The sequence below is a fragment of the Trachinotus anak genome, unplaced genomic scaffold, assembly GCF_046630095.1.
Source record: "Trachinotus anak isolate AG129_WGS33_773 ecotype Australia unplaced genomic scaffold, CSIRO_AGI_Tana_v1 ptg000012l, whole genome shotgun sequence".
Lineage (NCBI taxonomy): Eukaryota > Metazoa > Chordata > Actinopteri > Carangiformes > Carangidae > Trachinotus > Trachinotus anak.
The window spans coordinates 10,755,180-10,774,667 of record NW_027273863.1 but is presented as its reverse complement, the minus strand read 5'-3'; the positions used below and the strand labels follow the sequence as shown (position 1 = coordinate 10,774,667).

General features: G+C 43.3%; 2 protein-coding genes across 11 annotated transcripts; one reads left to right on the top strand and one right to left on the bottom strand.

Annotated features, from left to right (window-relative positions):
- The first annotated feature begins 1,208 nt into the window (after positions 1-1,208).
- Positions 1,209-11,483, top strand: LOC139628920 (electrogenic aspartate/glutamate antiporter SLC25A12, mitochondrial-like). Of its 3 annotated transcripts, XM_071491108.1 has the most exons (19): positions 1,209-1,306; positions 2,024-2,077; positions 3,542-3,687; positions 4,116-4,231; positions 5,088-5,227; positions 5,445-5,591; positions 6,492-6,630; positions 6,760-6,853; positions 7,009-7,093; positions 7,214-7,295; positions 7,406-7,564; positions 8,219-8,271; positions 8,727-8,807; positions 9,289-9,429; positions 9,573-9,711; positions 9,947-10,105; positions 10,209-10,299; positions 10,462-10,677; positions 10,837-10,988. In XM_071491108.1, exons 1-18 carry the CDS (start codon positions 1,295-1,297, stop codon positions 10,673-10,675), a joined length of 2,052 nt encoding a protein of 683 aa, XP_071347209.1. In that variant the 5' UTR covers positions 1,209-1,294; the 3' UTR covers positions 10,676-10,677; positions 10,837-10,988. The 3 variants fall into 3 exon arrangements, with proteins under 3 accessions (XP_071347209.1, XP_071347208.1, XP_071347211.1); XM_071491107.1 differs by having other exon boundaries at positions 10,462-11,483; XM_071491110.1 differs by lacking the exon at positions 1,209-1,306 and adding an exon at positions 1,578-1,694 and having other exon boundaries at positions 10,462-11,483.
- Positions 11,429-19,254, bottom strand: LOC139628921 (dynein, cytoplasmic 1, intermediate chain 2a-like). 8 transcript variants are annotated; one of them, XM_071491112.1, is made up of 17 exons: positions 19,114-19,254; positions 17,708-17,816; positions 17,457-17,589; positions 16,858-16,993; positions 16,428-16,490; positions 15,989-16,116; positions 15,806-15,895; positions 15,438-15,600; positions 15,239-15,338; positions 14,943-15,068; positions 14,672-14,818; positions 14,373-14,486; positions 14,146-14,279; positions 13,816-13,960; positions 13,582-13,722; positions 13,033-13,158; positions 11,429-12,881 (listed from the first exon to the last, which is right to left on the bottom strand). In XM_071491112.1, exons 2-17 carry the CDS (start codon positions 17,813-17,815, stop codon positions 12,780-12,782), a joined length of 1,956 nt encoding a protein of 651 aa, XP_071347213.1. In that variant the 5' UTR covers position 17,816; positions 19,114-19,254; the 3' UTR covers positions 11,429-12,779. The 8 variants fall into 8 exon arrangements, with proteins under 8 accessions (XP_071347213.1, XP_071347215.1, XP_071347212.1 ...); XM_071491114.1 differs by having other exon boundaries at positions 16,858-16,942; XM_071491111.1 differs by having other exon boundaries at positions 17,708-17,830; positions 19,114-19,253.
- Positions 19,255-19,488: the final 234 nt, after the last annotated feature.

Below are 19,488 nucleotides of genomic sequence, written 5' to 3'. Positions count from 1 at the left end.
GTGACAACAAATACTGCTGATATCTCTTATGGACGCCTCACCAAGGTCAGTGAGATAAGCGCTCATCCACTAGTATTAAATAAATAAAAAAGTAAAAACAGACTGAGATAATGACAAAAATCATTTTTGACTTGTGGTAGTGGGAAAATCACAGGTACTAAAAAGATCACTGATGGCTCTAACAATCCATGAGAGTGTGAGAGTGAGCTATCATGTACAACAAAGGAGCCTGAAACAGGAGGTGTCATTAATTCTCTGTACTTTTCTTATTGAGACATGTCAAAAAGACCAACTTACATTAATGATTACATCTGTCATGAATTTTACAACTGCAACTTTATTTATTTATTTTTTTTGTTCCAGCTCATCTATTTGTCCTCTGCAGTTGAATTTCAATAAATACAGCACGAAAGTCAGAGTGTGATCCTCTCGCTAGCTTCCTCATGCAGTTCTGTCTGTGTAAAGCAATCAGGAACATATGAGTCCGCTCTCATCTTTCACACATCCTTAGCTGGATAACGTCTCCGAGTTCCTGTATAAAAAAAAAAAAAGTCCTTTTAATTCAGTTCTAGTTTACAGTTTTACTAAGTCATCTGACTTCGCTGCCTAGAAAAAACAAGTCCTCTGTGTTTCCCTGTTTGTGTAAGTGTAATGACAGCAACAGCAGCTGTACCAGTTGTCTTATAGTAATGCCATACAGTAGCAGTACCGGTAGAAGTGAGTTGTGGTGGCAGTAATAGTGGTGGCCTGGTTGTGACTGGTGTAATGTGTGGCAGTGTAAGCAACAGCAGAGGGAGTGGCTGTGTTGAATACAGTCTGTGTGTGGGACAGGTGGGAGGAGACTGAGCTCCCAGGATCCAGACCAAAAGCTTTTGATTGTTTGAATGTTGTATCTGAAGTTCTATGTGTTGTGTGACTTTATGGGTTTGGTGTGTTCAGCCAGGGGTCCCCTGGTCAAAAAGATTTAAGGGCCTTAGCTAGGAGGCTCTAGGTCAAAAGGTCTAGGTGTCATTGGGAGGTGGGTGACCCCCTCATCTTATGTGATGAAGCCCTTTTTTTTATTTATGGACCTTATGTTTTGTCTGAGGTTCACGAAAACAACCAACCTATATGGACGGGGGGTTGGAGCTGCTATTCAGAGGAGACTGATACTCATCACATGACCATGACATTTATGAAGACACGGATGTGACTGACGGGCTCGTGTCCTCGCCCTGTTCCGTCTCCCCCTCGGACCCGCTCTCGGAGGAGGGCGGAGCCTGCGCCGCCTCACTGTGCGTGACGTCAAACCAGCATGGCGGTCAAGGTGACTTCGGCATCGCTCTCTTCACGATTACTTTAACATATCTGCATGTCTTCTGCTCGTTTTTTGAGTGGGGGGTGATCAAAGCGAGGCGTCGTGGTGCTGAGCTGACACGTAGTCTCGGATGCGGGGTGCTCCGCGGCTGTAGCATCACCGGGCTAGCTGCCGCCCGGCGGTGGCCTCGATCAGACATCCACCACCTCGACGTTAGCGGGATCAGCTATCGGCTAAACAGCTATCGGACTGCCGATCCTGCCCCCGATTTAAAACAAACAAACAAAACCCTTAACGCTAGCTGAGCTCACATCTTTCCACAGCTGTCGACACTTGGTCACTTTGCTCTCGTCGTCTCGCATTTTGCCGATTTAAGGCTTAACGTGTCATTGCCACGGTGTGTGTCCTCTTCACTTGCTAGCTGGCTACCCAGCGGTAACACCAGTGTGAGCGTGTCTGTGGGTCTGGCTTGTAGGCTGGTTAGTTATGTATCTAGATGCCCAGCTGGACTGTGTGCCAGGACGTGGTGGTTTCTGTTTGACTGCGAGCCTCTCCTTCACAGCGGTGGCTGTTTCAAGGAGACATTGACCCAGAGCAGCTCTGTTGTTTTGGCTTCATGTTCCGCCTAGTACACCCCATAAAACTAGCTTTACTCTGCAGCTGTTTATTCGGAAATTAAAATGTCGGGCAATGCCATGATGTTTTTTTAACTTTGTATTGTTTCAGGTGCAATCTACCAAACGCGGGGACCCAAGTGAGCTGAAGGCAATTTTCCAGAAGGTAAGGTCTGCACAGATTTCACCCTGACAAGGTCAGTCTTCAGTGTGTCAGTGTCAGATTATGCACGGATGTAGTAATATGTGTGCCAGCATGTACCCAGAAGTATTTGTGAAACAGCTACAGTGTATGTGTAGGAATCAGCACATCCAGGACTGTCTTCACTGGGTCACTGAGCCTGTAGGTTTGTGTCATGGGGTTTAAATTACAGCATTAGCTACAGTTAAAGGTCCAGCGCAGACTGCTGTTGATACACTAAACCACATAACTGTAACTGAGTCGCTTGTCGGTGATCATATTCACCAGTTAGCCTGATGTTGTTGTTGTTTTTTTTTCTAACAGAAGTTAAGGCAAGATCATAGTTGTTCAGTCAGCACCGGCTGTTGTGATAGCAGTGGTTCAGTAAAGAAGAGATGTGTTAAACATGGGCTTTTCTCAGTCCCAGTCTGCTTTGATCATCATGACAAGTTAAAGGAATGTGTTGGACTGTTGCACAGGCAAAGGATGGAGTCATTCAGACCCTGGATAGCTCAGCTGGGAGAGGATCAGACTTTTACTCTGAAGGGACATGGTTCAGGTCTCTGATCAGGGAAATGTGTCATGTTGTGTTTCATGGTCTCCAGCGCAGCATAAGCAAGGACATGCATGCTCTTTTACTTGTAAAGGATCAGTGAGCACTCTGTCACACCATGCTCACCTCATGTATTGACAACATTTTGAGTCAGAGTCAAGGCTGTTGCATGACCATGAGATGTCATGAGTAACTGTCATAAGAGCGGACTTGGTTAACCTTCACCTTTCTCCACTGACTTCTGCGTGGTGAGTGTGTGATAGTCGTGTGAGCCAGCAGTTGTTGGTCTACTGATACACGCAGGTCAAATAGCTCACGAAATGCCAAAGACATTGCTGCATGCGTGCCTGCGTGTGCGTGTTATCCTGACATGTCATGCCACAACTGCAAGATCAATGACCTTGGTTATGTAGGTGCAGCCTGGCACCGTTAAGTAAAAGACCAACTACAGAGCTGATGTCTTTGTGGACCTCCAACTTCAAAATAATCCAATACCATTAAATTTGGACACTTTTGTTAATAGTTTGTGCCTGTAACAAAGTTAGTGCACTGCTGAAATAAATCAGTGTAGTGTAGTAAGTAAAACATGCATTTTAATGTTGGTATAGTATTTGCAGCTTGTGACACTGGACTTAAACTGGTAATAAATTGCGTACAGTATACAGCGTTGTGCTGCTGACCTCACTCAAAGCCATGTACTGGTCATGCTCCACTCATGCCTCTGAACACTGACCAAACAGGTCATTATCCGGACGCTGTGAGGGTTAACAAAACTGTTGATAACAGCTAATGTAAAGGCGTTCTACTGGGATGGATTAACTCTGGGTTATGTTAATGTTAGTATCTGTGAATGGTTAAGTGTCCATGCTAATGTTATCATCTGTGTCTCCCCTCAGTATGCCAGTGTTGTGGACAAGGATGGAGAGAGGTTCATGACCCCAGGAGACTTTGTCCAGAAGTATCTAGGACTGCAAACACAGATCCACCACAACCCCAAAACTGTACAGCTCATCGCTGCTGTGGCTGACACCACAAAGGACGGGTATGTATTGACACAGAGACACGCACCCTTGCACACAGCTTATCATAACAATTTACAGATTACTGACCCATGTCTGATTAGTATTTGCAATTACCACAGATAAGATAACTTTCCCAATAACTATTGCTTCCTGGACTGTTAGTTCATGCAGTCAAACATTCACAAAAACCTTAGTGACAAATACTGCATACTCTTCAAACTGTACATGTATGGCTGTTTGTTTATCTGTCAGTGATAGGTAATCCTATTTGCTGTCTGGCTGTCGAGTTCACATGAAAACTTTTTACAATACATGTTTACATATGGTAATTTTATATAATCCTGATATAATATAATCTTTTCTTGTGTTTTTATTTTTTTTATTTTTTTTATGTGTTTGTCTTTCATGGTGTACCCCCCCCCCCTGCTTACGCCACCCACAATGGCAGGCTGATCTCGTTCCAGGAGTTTCTTGCATTTGAATCGGTGTTGTGTGCACCTGACGCCCTCTTCATTGTCGCCTACCAGCTGTTTGACAAGACCGGAACTGGAGCCGTTTCCTTTGGTACGGGCCACTGTGTTTTCTGTGTTTTCACACAAGCTTTGACTTCCCTTCACATGATGTCAATTAATACAAAAAATTACAATATAAACATAGCACTGTGTAGAAGATTTATAACTGTCAGAGTTTATAAAGGAAATTGTTGAGTTTAATTCAAGTTTTCCGTTGGTCCTTGAAATCCTTGAAAGTGTGTGAATGTGAGAAAAAAAAAAATCAAAACTTTGAAAGTTTTTGAAAATAGACATAGACAGGCTTAGGTTACTGAAAGTGCTTGAATTTATGTATTTTGAGGAAAAAATTGAAATTTTTAATGTCCACCACTGTCTCTTAGCTCTTCAACTAGTAAATAAGTTTGTTTCCATCGCACAACTTACACAATATACTTTGCTGTGGTGGCAAGGGACCACATAGTAATGCCATCACTGTAACACGGGACAGTTGAGATGCGTTCATACGTTCAAGCCTCTCCCTTTTCAGTCGTTGTCCGTGAACTTCTGTCAAGCCCAAGACTAGTTCTCATTATAAAACATAGGCATGGAAAGTCCTTGAAAAGTCATTGAATTTGATATTCAAGAAGGTGTTGGAACCCTGGTAATTGCAGCTCTCTTGTTTCCACGTTTTCCTGCCGTGCAACGTGGAGAAAGAATTTCCTAACGTGAAAATAACCAGATTACTCCTCTAAGTCGTTACACATGGATGGAGTTACATAATCGCTCTCATGCACTGTGTCTGCTTATTTACTTAGGTCACTCACACAAAGCTTTATGTTATGGCATTAATATAATGAGACTTACCTGTTTTTTGTGAGTGGTAAATTGATGATTGATTCCTTTTTTTTGACTGTGCGTTTGTGCTGCAGAAAATGTTCGGGACATTTTCAGTCAGACCACTGTGCACCACCACATTCCCTTCAACTGGGACTGTGAGTTCATCCGTCTGCACTTTGGGCACGACCGCAAGAAATGCCTCAGCTACCTTGAATTCACCCAGTTCCTGCAGGTATACTGAGCACACACACACACACACACACACACACACACACACACACACACACACACACACACACACACACACACACACACACACACACACACACACGGATGATCAGTCTGAGTTGACTTTGCTCTCTTTCTCTTTCACTTCTGTCGCTTTCTCACACTCAGAGTTTTACTTGGACTATTTTTACACTCAGCCTTTTGGTGTCATATTTTTGTAGGAGCTACAGTTGGAGCATGCACGCCAGGCATTCGCCCAGAAGGACAAAGGGAAGAATGGTGTCATCTCTTCCATGGACTTCAGTGACATTATGGCCACCATCAGACACCACATGCTCACACCCTTTGTGGAGGAGAACCTTGTCTCAGTGAGTGTTTGTGTGTGCATGGACAGCTTTCTGATAGTCATTTGTATAATTTGGTACTGTGGCCACAGAGAATATTTATCTCTGATTGACAGGAGTGTTATTTTTCAGAAAACCACAACTCTAACGTTCATAAATTTATGTTTGCAGCCGTATCATTTCAGTGTGTCCTGGGCTACAGCATCTCCCACTTTTTGGAGTAACAATCTTAGGTTAATAATCCCAGGCTAATAGGGCAAAAGTTTTTTCTTTCTCCCCAAATTGTGGAAAACAGATTTGATCACTGGCTTCACTGTAATCCACTCAAATGTGGGGTTATTAAATGTGCACACTCAGCAGAAGTAAATCTGCTTCACATCTGGGATCATTAGCCTTAAAGGACAATACTGGCCATGTTTAACTTGTGCCCGGTCCAGTTGAATTGTAATAATCTTTTAAACTTTTGCTGAGGCTCCTCTGTGTTCTCTAATGATAGGTGTTTCCATATATCCCTCCTATAATCTCTGACATTGACATGGTTAACACTAAAGTCTTATCCTGATTTACCTGAGATTCTTGTATATAAAGGTAAAGATTCTGCTAAGATTAACTCTGTAGGAATAAGCTTTGTGTATAGTTGATTTGAAAAAAAAAAAAATCTTAAATAGCTAAATGATTAAGTTCAGGCTGTAGTGAGAAATAAGATGTGAGATTTGAGAATTAAAGTAAAAGAGTAAAGTTACTCCTTAGACATTATTAGGGAAAGAAATAAAAAGATACCATATAAATTTACTTAAGGAAGTATTGAATACTGTTTGCAACTGCACATCTTGGCCTCCCAAATAATTTAATAAAACAAAAAAAACAAAAACAAAAACTTATCTATGGTCAAAGTACCTGATGTGCGGTGTCTTTCTTCTACAGGCGGCAGGTGGCAGCACCTCTCACATGGTCAGTTTCTCTTACTTCAATGCCTTCAACTCCCTCCTGAACAACATGGAGCTGATCCGGAAGATCTACAGCACGCTGGCTGGCACGCGGAAGGACACGCTCGTGACTAAAGGTGCACAGATAGTTGCATTGCTGTGATGCCGTCTCTTTGCTTCTCAGCTAAAGCTAATTCTCCCTCCCTCTCTCTCTCTCTCTCTCTCTCTCTCTCTCTCTCTCTCTCTCTCTCTTTTTCTCTCTGCAGAAGAGTTTGTTCATGCTGCTAACAAGTTTGGTCAAATCACTCCCATGGAAATTGACATCCTGTACCAGTTATCCGGCCTGCACTCCCCCTCTGGGTAAAACACTCACTCTGCTACTTGGTCTGTCTGGTCTCAAACCTTTGAATTCCCCTCAAACACCTGCACTTTACTGATATTTACTGACCATTCTTATTATCTATATACATATGAATGTGATGTCAAAAATGAGGACATAAACATGTGTGTATTAGACGCCTGAACCTTGCTGACATTGAGAGGATAGCCCCGTTAGAGGAAGGATGTCTGCCCTACCACCTGGCCGAAAGTCAAAAACAGGTCAGTCTGTGTGTACAACTCCTTCTTCATAAATGTTATCATTGATATAAAGTCAACTGTCTGACTCCAAATTGTCCTTAAAAAATGTTGTCCTCTTTTTTTTTTTTTTCTCTCCATCAGACCCATGGGGACGGATCCAGGCCTGTGTGGCTCCAAATTGCAGAGTCGGCCTACAGGTTCACCCTGGGATCCATCGCTGGAGGTGAGTTATACTGTGGGGAGACAGGTGGCTGTCTGATGGGCACACAGCAGCGTCTGATGTATTTAGTTTGATGGATTATATTTAGTCTGAGTTTGTGTGTGCTTGCGTAGCCACGGGAGCGACGGCAGTGTACCCCATTGACTTGGTGAAGACTCGTATGCAGAACCAGAGGTCCACAGGATCCTTTGTTGGAGAGCTGATGTACAAGAACAGCTTTGACTGTGCTAAGAAGGTGCTTCGCTACGAGGGTTTCTTTGGCTTCTACAGAGGTAAGCCAAGTTAGGAAAGCAGACCCATGTTATTCCATCATCTGCATTCACAACACCAGCGATTTGGCTTTTAGGCTTCAGTCTTTTATTGTGTTCATTCATCTTTGCTGTGTGTTCCTCCATTTTCCTCCACTTTTTTTGTTAGTTTTCCTCACCATGCCATTCATTATGTTATCCACTGTATGGTGTTGCCCTGTGTAAATGTAAAGTATGTATAGTTTAAGCATTTCACTATGAGCCAAATCTAAGATGCATTTTAAAATGAATTATTCAACTTTTTTTTGTTAAAACACGCCAAGTGTTTTCTATTTTCTGTTGTTGCAGTGATGCAGCATCCTTCTTTGTCTAATACTAGTAGAACTTATATTGCCATACCCTTTACTGTCTGTGTTGCTTCATAGTTATTACAAGCTACCTCTAGTGGGATCAGCTTGTACGTGTGTGTTCTTGTTTTCCTCTCAAGCCTTCTCATCTTTCCTACCACAAGTAAACTCTCTGTTTGTCTCTGCTGGTTTTCACCTTCATGTTTTTGACTTCATCTAATTTTCCATCTTCTTATTTCCCTTTGATTTCTCTTCTCTTGCTCCTGTTGTGCCCAGTATTACTAATGAAATGAGATTCTCCTGTCACTCAATCCTCCACGATGCCCCACAGGTCTGGTCCCTCAGCTCATAGGTGTGGCACCTGAGAAGGCTATCAAGCTCACAGTGAGTACCACTCTGCAACATCCATATCATCACCCTCCACTTCACTTTGCATACACACTTCTTATGTTACCTTAGCTGTTATGATGTTTTTTTTTTTTTTTATAACAGCTTCTAGAACAGATAAGAATAACATGCTCAATGCAAGAGAAGCACTGAGTAGAGAAAGACATTTCTAAATCAAATCTAAACACTATATTATAAATATTGAAATCACAATATCCAGATCGCGGGAGCTACAATTTCTTTTGACAAAGGTAAAATGTGTCACATATGTCGCCATAAACGAAGCATTAGGAGGAGCAGCAGCAGCAGCACTTTCCCCTTGCAGCAGCCCTGCTTGGGCAGAGTCTATGTTACATTATGCAAATTCACAAAAGCAAGATGATGCTGTCTGATTTTTAGCATGACTCTGAATTGTCTTCGGTCTCATGCCTGTTTGTGTTTGTGTCCCACAGGTGAATGACTTTGTGAGAGACAAGTTCACCAATAAAGACAACACAATTCCTTTATTTGCTGAGATTCTGGCAGGTGGCTGTGTAAGTACCAAGTCCCAAACCTGTTTCTTTGTGAATGCAGGAAGGAACGGTAGATGCAGGCTCCTTTTTTGGTTGTTAAGGGCAGAAGAAGTAACTAATGCATGTGTCCGGTTCATTTGTGGTATTAACTTGCAGAGTTCCAAATGATGTTACTAACACTGGACTGCAATACCAAATTGCATCCGCAGCAAAATTCTCAATGTCCAATGCAATATGTTTTTTTTTTCTTCTGTTTTTGTTTTCGATAGCGTTGTTCATCCTTACACACATTGGCCCAGCACTCCTTACCGTCCGAGGAAATGGCAAAGTAAATGATCGATCAGGATTTAATTTTTACTTTTGATACTTGTCATGAGCGAGACTTGGCTCCCATACCTCAGCTGAGTTGTTGTTGTTGTGAGATACAGGAGCAGTGGTGCAGTGATTCTTGATTTATTTTTTTTCATGTGTGAACAAGCTCTTCCTCTCCTGGTTTATTCAGGCTGGAGGCTCTCAGGTGATCTTTACCAACCCCCTGGAGATAGTGAAGATTCGCCTGCAGGTGGCAGGTGAGATCACCACTGGACCTCGAGTCAGCGCACTCAGTGTGGTCCGAGACCTCGGCTTCTTCGGCCTCTACAAGGTAATGTGTCTTTAAGTGTTCCACAGTCTCCAGACTCCTGCTATATCATTGGCACTCACTTTGTCTGGCATTTATTTACTCTTCTCTGCCTTACTCTTAAGCACAGTCTCCTACACCTGTCTGTTCTGTGTGTGTCTGTCCAGGGTGCTAAAGCTTGTTTCCTGAGAGACATCCCATTCTCAGCCATCTATTTCCCTGTGTACGCCCACATCAAGGCCCAGCTAAGTGATGAGCAGGGCAGGGTGGGAGCCATGCAGCTTCTCACTGCTGGAGCAATTGCAGGTAACTTCAGATTATGACCCAGAACAGCAGAAGCTGTCGGTCGGTGCTCATTCAGAACACAATCCAGTGATTCACCCGTTTGAATTTTATGAAATACTGCATGAAAGAAATACAAACCATTCAGTTGACACCATAACTGCAAGCAGAAACAAGAAATGCGTTTTTGCTTTTTACCTCATTTTACACAGGTTTTAAGTAACAACATCTCATCTTTCTTTCAACTCTTATTTCCCAGGTATCCCTGCGGCCTCTCTTGTGACGCCCGCTGACGTCATCAAGACCCGTCTGCAAGTTGCAGCGAGGGCAGGACAGACCACTTACTCAGGAGTCATCGATTGCTTCCAAAAGATTATGAGAGAGGAGGGCTTCAGGGCTTTGTGGAAGGGAGCTGGAGGTGTGTGTCTGTTTGTGTATAGTCCTGCACCCACAAACACGGTGCGTCGCAGATTATTTTTCAATTTAATTCATGCTGAATTGTGTCTCTCCCGTTTCTCCAGCTCGTATGTGCCGGTCCTCTCCTCAGTTTGGTGTCACTCTGGTGACCTATGAGCTGTTGCAGCGGTGGTTCTACGTCGACTTTGGAGGACAGTAAGTTGATAGAGATAGAAACAGGGAGTGTAACTCTTAAACTGCCTCTTTATACCATACGTTTGACTTTAATGCATTCTTTGAAACCAAATAATCTTTCATTTTAACCCCTTCATTTATATATCAAAAATGCCTTTACTCCTCCTTCTCTCCTCTCTGCAGTCGTCCAGCAGGATCTGAGCCCACACCTAAGACTCGCATCTCAGAGCTTCCTCCCATCAACTCAGACCACGTTGGAGGCTACCGCCTGGCCGCAGCCACCTTTGCCGGCGTGGAGAACAAATTTGGCCTCCACCTTCCCAAATTCAAGTCTTCTGGCGTGGTTTCCATACATCACCCAGAGCCGCTCACTGCTAAGCCAGCTCAGGCCCCATAAAGGTCTGACATCTCCATATCACTTTGCCATCCCTCTCCTCCTCTACCAGGAGCCAGACACTTAAATAGATACACAAACAAAGCGCACATGTTTAACACACACTCCACAGATAGGGGCCATTTACTTAGGAACAAACAACACCAGCCCGTTACTCTCTCCAGGGTGAAGGTGTGCTCCACGAGTCCTCAGCCAGTCGTAGAGGTGGAGCGCTGGCTGCAGCTGTGGATATATATCGGAGCAGACAGCAACGGGACCAGAGCACTGACTGTGTTGTATCATGAGTGGCTGTACGCTCCTGGTGTCTTCATCCTTATGTCTTCTTTCTCTCCAGCCTTTGTAAAACATGGAGCCTCGGGCACTCCTCTCTCTCATGAGTAGCTGATATGATTTTTATTTTGTTTTCTGTCTGATACTCAGTTTGAGTAGGACTTCTCTTATTGGACAGCGGGCATAGAAAATATTAGATTGGTCAGCACGGTGTGTGGGGCTTCACTCTCGATTGGTCCTCACACAGGAGGATACGTACTGTACATATTGTATAACTACAGTGAAGAAAACGTTACAAGACAAAACTCTGTAACATTCAGTCAGCATCATTATACAGTAACTGTAATGTTATGGCCTAATATGTGGGGCCTTTGGTCCTGGTTTCTGAGAATCTCTCTTACTGATGTACAGAACTTCAATTAAATGTTTTCTTGATGAAACAAGAATCATGAGCAGAGAATTAGGTATTAATAAATTAAATGTATCTCAATTCAGCCATTGTATTTTATTGAAATAAATCATCCATATGGGTTTAATTTTACCAATAAGTCTTGAGTTTTATTCCAATGGAAAAGTGCAACCATTAACTGTATAAGTAACAGGAAAGAATACAGTACAAGTCTATGCAGAATACTGACATTGTTTTTGTCATGTAATATCAAACATGGTTGCTACAGTGCATTTTTAGCGCATTTTTAAACATTGAAGCTGACATTTTTACCAGCCTTGGGAGGTTGGACTGCTGCATCATGACGGAATGAAATATTGGATGGAGAAAGAAAGTTGAGTAAAATTTTGTTTCCAACCTCAGCTTTACAATTTAATTTAGAACTTCATTTAGTTTGAGATCCTCTTAAAGAGAACCAGTCTGGAAACTGTTTCTACTACTCATTAGACAGGTACAAGGTATAAAACAAGAACCTTTGGTACAGAAAAACATCACTTTTTAACTGTACTAGAGTCAATAAATTCAAGGCAAGTGTAGTAATGGATTTTGCCTGGTAAAAAGCTTGTAGTGCTAATCTTAGGAATGTATTTCTCAAGCTTTTAGTACAAAGCAGCAATATTTTTTTTAAACAATACACAAAATAATTAAATAAGCGCCACCATCTGAATAAATATTAAATATTGTAGTGGTTAAAATCAAAGAGACACACTTCTGCACAAGCCAGAGTGTGTAAGTGTAAGCACGTTATCTGTTTCAGTCATCAAATTCAAGTGCTGCTGAGGATAAAGAGGAAGTGATATCGATATGTCAGCTGTTTTTTTTCTTCCCTCTGCTGAAACTCTTCGCCATCCATGTGCACAAGCATGTTCAGAAAATATTAAAACATGTAAAAACACTAAAATGGTAATAAAAAGGTGCAAGTACAAAGGTTTGCATATTTAAAAAAAGGGCTGAGTTGGTTGAGGCCTCAGGAGAAGAGCAGTTTCTGGAAACCTGAGGATGTAATCAAAGCTAGAAGTTTAGAGAGTGGACAGCCACATCTATCCTGAAAATCACTTCCCTGTATTCCTCTCAGTCAAACTTTCAACCACTTATCTGTGGTTCCTGTACTACTACTGCTACATATGACATTCATTGTTCCTACAAACTGTACTCTAATACTCTTAGACACATTTAAAAACACATCTAAAATCGTCTACAACTGTCTTTTCTATCCATTCTAGCTCTGCACATCTCCTCAGGCCAGTTCATGTTGTAGGTGGAAAAGCTGGAAGCCAGAGAAAAGAGAGAACAGTTCCTCCGGCAGTGTCATGTCATGTAGTGTGCTATAAGTGTGTAGTGTACTGTAGAGAAAGTTATGAGCAGTTGTCAGCATGGGGGGTTGGAACATCAGACGTTGGCCAGTTCCTCAGCTTCGTCTCGGTTCTCATTGATCTCAGCCAGCGTCCTGACAAAGCGCGTCCACTCATCAGCCTTGGGCACGCAGATTTGCTGCAGGATGAGAAACGACAACTCATCAAACAGCATGTCAAACAGGGAGTTGGAAAGAAAACTGAATTGACTGGTTTTAGTAGTAATGGCTGAAATCCCCCCCCCCCAAAAAAAAAAAAAAAAAATCATATAAGAAGGAATGACATCTCACCTCCCCTACATCGTAGACCTGCACCTGTCCCTCGGAGTCACCAGTGGCAATCTCTTTTCCAGTGTGAGCCCATCTCACACGGTTCAGTGCTGGAGACCCCTCCACACAAACACTGGCAGTGGGAACCTAGAAAAAACCAAAAAAAATCAACTTACAAAAAGGCAGATTCATGGATGATATGAGTGATCCCACTCTAAGACGAAAATGTGTTCTCATAAAACTCATGGAACAATGTTCGTGATTTTAGTTCAAAATATTTTGACTTATCTTTACCTAAAGGAAATTTTGGGAGTACACTCATTCACTTTCTTGTCAAGAGTTGAGTGCTGTAACCTTCTGACAGAGCCCGGCTAACTGTTTCTCTGTGTTTCCAGTCTTTGTGCTAAGCAAGGCTAACCTTCTGCTGATGATAGCTTCATATTAACAGCACAGACATGGGAGTGGTATCAATCTTCTCATCTAACTCTCAGCATTTCCCAAAGATGTCAAGTTAGCCCTTTGAAGGGTGAAATTAAGGTCTTGGGTTTCAGTTTAGTGTGTAGCACGTACTTCGGTATCATTGTTGAGGTTCCACAGGTCCAGACGTCCCGCTAGGTCCACACAAGCAAACAGAGCAGGGTGTGTTGGAGACCACATTGCATCATACACGTAGTCGCAACTGTCCTCGAATGAGTACAGTGGACGGGTACTCTGTAAAGAAGAAGAGAAAGAGAAATTGATTAAAGTTAAAAAAACATAACTAATGGTAGAACCAAGAGTATATATAGTGTGTGTATGTCTCACCTTAGTGCTCCAGAGTTTGACGGTCCAGTCAAAAGAGGAGGAGATGAAGAGATGAGAGAAGTCAACAGGCCCGCCAGCACTGTGACAGCTCAGACCGGTCACTGGACCATGGTGCCCTTCAAACACCTCAGTGATACCCGCCTTACTGTAAGACACACATAAGAAGACATATGTAATGACTACTACTAGTTCCTTCCTTTCCTCTAAAGGCTTCTCTGGTATTTTTTGGAAGTCTCAGCGTTGCTTTCGCATCCTGGCTATAAACCAAACAAAAATCCTCATCAGGAAAACATTTGTTTCTCATGAGGACAGAGGTCCAAGGGAACCCACCTCCCGTGGCGACAGGCAGTGTAGACAGAGCCGTCCTCACTCCCAACCACAAAGTTGTTGACATCGCCCAGAGGGAAGGCCATGGAGGTGACAGCCACTGCCTTGCTCTGTTTGAACACCAGCTCCAGGCTGTCCTGCAAGGAAAACTCACACAGTCTCAGACTCTCTGACAAACCAGCTGACTTACAACAGTGTGTCTGTACATTGTTCATACAAGTTCATTATACCTGCGGCTGCGAGAGCATGTCAAGGCTCCAGGAGCACATTTTGCCGTCAGTGGAAATGCTGATCAGGTTGTTAGCGTTCTGGGTTCCTACCACATTCACACAGTAGACTGGGTGCTGAACACAACAGAGCACAATTAGACAAGTTAGTTAAGACAACAAACTGACAGAACACTGGCTGAGAAGCCTCCACAGAAAACAAACAGTGGTGTCAATGAAAACTTAAATTAATCAGAAGAACTTAAATGAAATAGTTTGTGAGTGTGTGTAGACTTAAAAGTGTGTGAGCTCCAGTGCATTACTGTATGTGCAGCTGCAGACAGGGGGGTTCTCTGAACAGGGGTGCGCTTGTTGCTCCTGTTGTCCCATAAGACAATCTGTCCAGAGTACGTTCCACCCACCACCAGGTTGGGATGAAACTTTGCAAACCCGGCGGACATCACCTCTGACTGGAGAAGGAAATAATACAATCTAAATATATCTGCTAATGTCTTAATGTTTGGTTTTATAAAGCGTAACAAAAATTATGAATGAGTGGCTTGCCGGACAACTGCATGTGAATTCTCCCCTCACCTGGCAGTGGAAGATGTACTCAGGTGTGGCCTTCTTGTACTTCATGTTCCAGACCAGTGCCACTCCGTCAGGCTCATGGGGAGCATCCTCATTGTTGTTATATGAGGCCACTAGCAGCTCTGGGTACTGAGAGGAACATAGCAGCCATTATTAGATGCAGAGAAGAAGCATTTAGAATTCAAGAGTCACAAATAAATCGACATAGCCTGATTCGACAGAGACTGAATTTCTGCCAGGAGCACTGTTTTGGATCCGTTAGACAACGAACTTCTCTGTGGGGATCAAACACATCCTACCTGAGGGGACCAGTCCAGGCAGGTGACCACTCTGTTTTTAGTCCAGCGCTCATCCGCAAACTGTCTGTTCAGAACCAACTTTGCGCCTGCCTGCAAGTCACTGGAGGGAAGATTTAAAAAATGATTACCGACTTATCCATCCGTCTCACTTTAGCTCAATTTACAGCATTTACACTTTTTTTTTTTTCAGGTGCCTCACCCCTCCTTATCCTCTAGATCCCTGCCACTGTAGTCGAAGCAGACGTCCACCTGCTCAGCCAGAGCTCTCTCAACAATTCTGCTGCCCCGCTCGAAAAATGACAAGAACTCCTCAGAGTGCAAGACCTGCAGCTTCTCTTCTTCTGTCAGCTCCTTAGGAGTGTCTATACAAAGATTATTCAATATTCAAAGAGGAGAAATTGTAACTTTTCTTGTGATATTGTACTGAATTTTTAGATAGAAAATAACTCAAAATCAGAACTTAAAGCAGAAACTGGATAAGGCAAGAGTAAAAACTTGTTTCCATTATTAAAAAGCATTTCCTGCCACAGTTATTGTTATTCACATGTTACAAACTTCTGTCCTTACCCTCTTCCTGCTGTTCACCCTGTTCATCTTTCTCTTCCTGGTTGTCCTCCACTGGTGGGTGAACATTTATCTCCTCATCTTCTTCCTCATCTGGAACAAACACACACCCACATTTTATTTAGTTTTTATATTAAAAAAAACAAGGTCGGAGGAAAGGTAAAGTGTGTTTGTGTCTTGGTTTACCTGCTTTTTGCTCAGTGTGTGTCAGTGCCTCAGTGGGTGTCTGTGTTTCTTTTGAGTAAGACACCATTTCCTTCGGGACAAAGTCCACCTGGGTCACTTTGGACATGCCCAGCCTCACAGCTCCACGTCTACACACACACACGCGCACACACGCGCACACACGCGCACACACGCGCACACACGCGCACACACGCGCGCACACGCGCGCACACACACACACACACACACACACACACACACACACACACACACAATTATGGAAATAAGCACACACACACAGATTTGCAATACAAAGTGGAACTGACTGCAACATTTACATGTATAAACATGAATAACGATGTACAAAGATATTATTAACACATTTAGACAAATCTAAGATGAAACCACAAAAACTGATTAAAGTTGGAAGACAAGCTAAAGGAGAGAGGAGGAGCAGTACCCCATCAGCTCAGAGTCGGAGTGGAGTTGCAGAGTAGAGGGGTCAGGATCCCAATGCAATGTCCTTAAACAGCCAAACCACCAGATGGTATTAGTAAGAGAAAGACGGGACAGAGAAAAAGGGGAAACAAGAGGATGAAACCAAACGCATAAGACGAGCAAAAGATGAGCCATATAAGAGATGTTAAAGATGGGGAAAGACAGCAAAAACAGAGGAAGGAGGACAGGGAGAGAAGAAGAAGAACGGAGCGCGTGTTAATTTAGAGACATCAGCGTGCCGGTGAAAAGACAAAAGAGGAGACAGGTCAGAATTCATCAAGTATAATAACAATGTTAATACACCCACACACACACAGCATGCATAAGTCACATAAAAATGACCTAATACAACCCATCCCCATTTCTCTCATACGCCACTCACACACACAAACCTTGGTCCTGCATTTCCGTCCCCCGAATCTTGGCTTCCTGCATCGCTGCCCACTGATTTGTTGGAGGGAGACATGGGGGCAGGGACTAGGTAGTGAAACAGACACGTATCTTCTGTTACTACCCTCAGGGGCTGAGCTGTGAGTGCGCGCGTGTGTTTGTAAGTGCGTGAGTCAATGAATGGGTGAGTGAGTGAGTGAGTGAGGGAGGGAATGAGGTATGGAAAGAGAGAGTGTGTGTGAGTGAGTGAGTGAGTGAGTGAGTGAGTGAGTGAGTGAGTGAGTGAGTGAGTGAGTGAGTGAGTGAGTGTGCATGCAGTAAGGAGGACAAAACACAAAAAGGACAGACAAAGGGGAGAGAAGAGAGAATGAAAATAAATGGCAGGCAGGTTTTAGGTGTCATGCACAAAACAGTTATGTAAAATGTTCAGATTTTGTGTGAGGGGAGGGAAAAAGCACAGTGGATGAAACCAAGCCAGACCACAAAGTTAGAAGTGACTTTCATAGACAATGCAAATCCATCAAGCACACAACCAGAAAGTGATGAGAGTTAGGTGGGGGTGAGAGATAAAAACAGAAGCATGCTGGCAGTGTGTGTTTACCGTGGGGTATGTCAGGGGTGATGCCAACACTCTGCAGGAGCGCCTCCGCCTCCCTCCTCTTCCTCTCCAGGTCAGAGTCTTCATGGCCAACAGAAGTCCCGCTGCCCGCCTCCATTCCACGCTTTGAATCTCCCTACAGAGTACAGAGCAGACAACCTCACCTCACTATGAAAACATATCACAATATACAGTAACTGGAACTGTAGGCACAAGCCTCATTATAGAATTAAATTACATGTTTTACAACATACATCCTTCTTTTTCTTCTCCTCTTCTTTTCTCTTCTTCTCCTCTCGAATCTGAGCGATCCGTTGTTTCTTCCTCTCCAGCTCAGCCTTCAGCTCACTCTTGTCAGACATACTGCAGGAGGAAGACTGAATTGAAACAGGCCAGTGAACAGACCAAACCTCAAAACGAACTTCTCCAAAAGAGAAAATCACTCCTCACCTCCTTTTCAAGCAAAAACACTACACATACTGTTTCCAGCTTCTCAAATGGGAGGATTTCAATCGTGCTGTTTGTCTTATATGTTAGTAAACTTACTATCTACGGGCTTCGGACTGTTGCTTGGATAAAAGGAGGAATGAGAAGACGCTGCCTATATTTTATTGCTCTTGTCTCGTTGTTTTATCTGCAACATCTGAAAACCTTAATTATCAGCATTTCAAACGTGTACTTTAAGTACATGGAAGAGTTTTTTTTTGTTTTTTCTTTGGCCTGCTTTCTTTCAGAGAAAGACCTGCTTGTTTAAAGTACTTTTGAACAACTGCAAAATGAATCACAAAACATTAGACAGTCAGATTGTGAGGGAGGTTGTGCTCTGCTGTGTGATGTAAAGGAAAATCAGCTTTTTCCAGCACGCAAACCTCACATAGCAGTGCTGCAGTTTTAATATCTGGACTTCATGTGCAGCATTACACAGCAGCCCTGGGCCTGTCACACTGGCAACATGTGAGCACCAGCCAGCTGCTTCTCACAATGTCTTCTTTATCCGTTTTCTCCATAATGACACAGCGATACATGAAAGACTTTGGTATAGTAACATTTCAAAAATATCCAGACAAAATTTAAGCTGTATGCCAGGCAATGACGAATTCCTTATATATTTTCAACCAAAAATGTGTTTTCATAGTTTGTCATCCTGACTTTTATATCTATATGACGTCAGAGTCAGCATTGTTATAAATAATCAAAGTGTGGTCATGTCGGCATGTACACACAAGAGCTACAAACCCTTCATATTCATGTGCCAATCCTATTACATTTATGTCGTGAGTGTCCACAATACTCGGACGAGGAGATGCTCCACACCACTCCACCCACTGTCATGTAAAAATCACAACTGGACATTTTGAGTCTATTTCACCGCACATTTCTTCATCATAAATTGAGATCTCGGCGCAAGCTTCGTGTTTCTAATGTTTCCCACTCAGTCTGGGATTTGTCAAACATGTTTATAATCTAATTAGCGGCTACACTGTCAGCGAAGAGACAGCTAAACTAGCCGGCTAGCTGTGTTAGCATGCTAATCTCCATGGCAGCCGGCGGGCGGGCCCACCGTTACAATAACAAGGCAAAGCAGCGCCCCGGCTTTTCTGCCCTGCTGTCCCCGACCGGCGTCTAAAGGCAACACGGTTATAAAGGCGGAAGGAGATACCTGGTGTCAGATGTTAGACTGAAGGAGACAGGTAACGAGAGAGTCCAGTTTCGTGTGCGTTAAGCCTGTGGAGAAACGATGGAGGTGGAGGCTGGTGATGCTGGAAGGGGCAGTGGTTGTCTCCGCTGCAGTCGTCTTCCTCGGCGGCTGTCCTCGAAACCGAGGCAGCGGAGCTTACCGCCCTCTGCCGGCACGGATCACATTTCCCTGCAGAACATCCCCGCTTTTTATGGGTTTTGTGCAATTTCTGCTATCCTCTATTTTTACTAACAGCTGTGGGGGAAAAAAAAAAACCTCATGTAGGGCCACCGATACTCAGTTAAGGACATTACACCTCACTAATAATACTGATAATCTGCATTTTAAGAAAAATTA

Excerpts from the sequence above, each read along its gene's own strand:
- LOC139628920 (XM_071491107.1), top strand. Across the intron at positions 2,078-3,541 it reads TGAAGGCAATTTTCCAGAAG|TATGCCAGTGTTGTGGACAA; the intron begins GTAAGGTCTGCA and ends GTCTCCCCTCAG. Across the intron at positions 9,712-9,946 it reads CACTGCTGGAGCAATTGCAG|GTATCCCTGCGGCCTCTCTT; the intron begins GTAACTTCAGAT and ends CTTATTTCCCAG.
- LOC139628921 (XM_071491112.1), bottom strand. The coding sequence starts at position 17,815 with ATGTCTGACAAGAGTGAGCTGAAGGCTGAGCTGGAGAGGAAGAAACAA. Across the intron at positions 16,117-16,427 it reads TCCGACTCTGAGCTGATGGG|ACGTGGAGCTGTGAGGCTGG; the intron begins GTACTGCTCCTC and ends GTGTGTGTGTAG. Across the intron at positions 15,069-15,238 it reads GCCTGGACTGGTCCCCTCAG|TACCCAGAGCTGCTAGTGGC; the intron begins GTAGGATGTGTT and ends TGTTCCTCTCAG.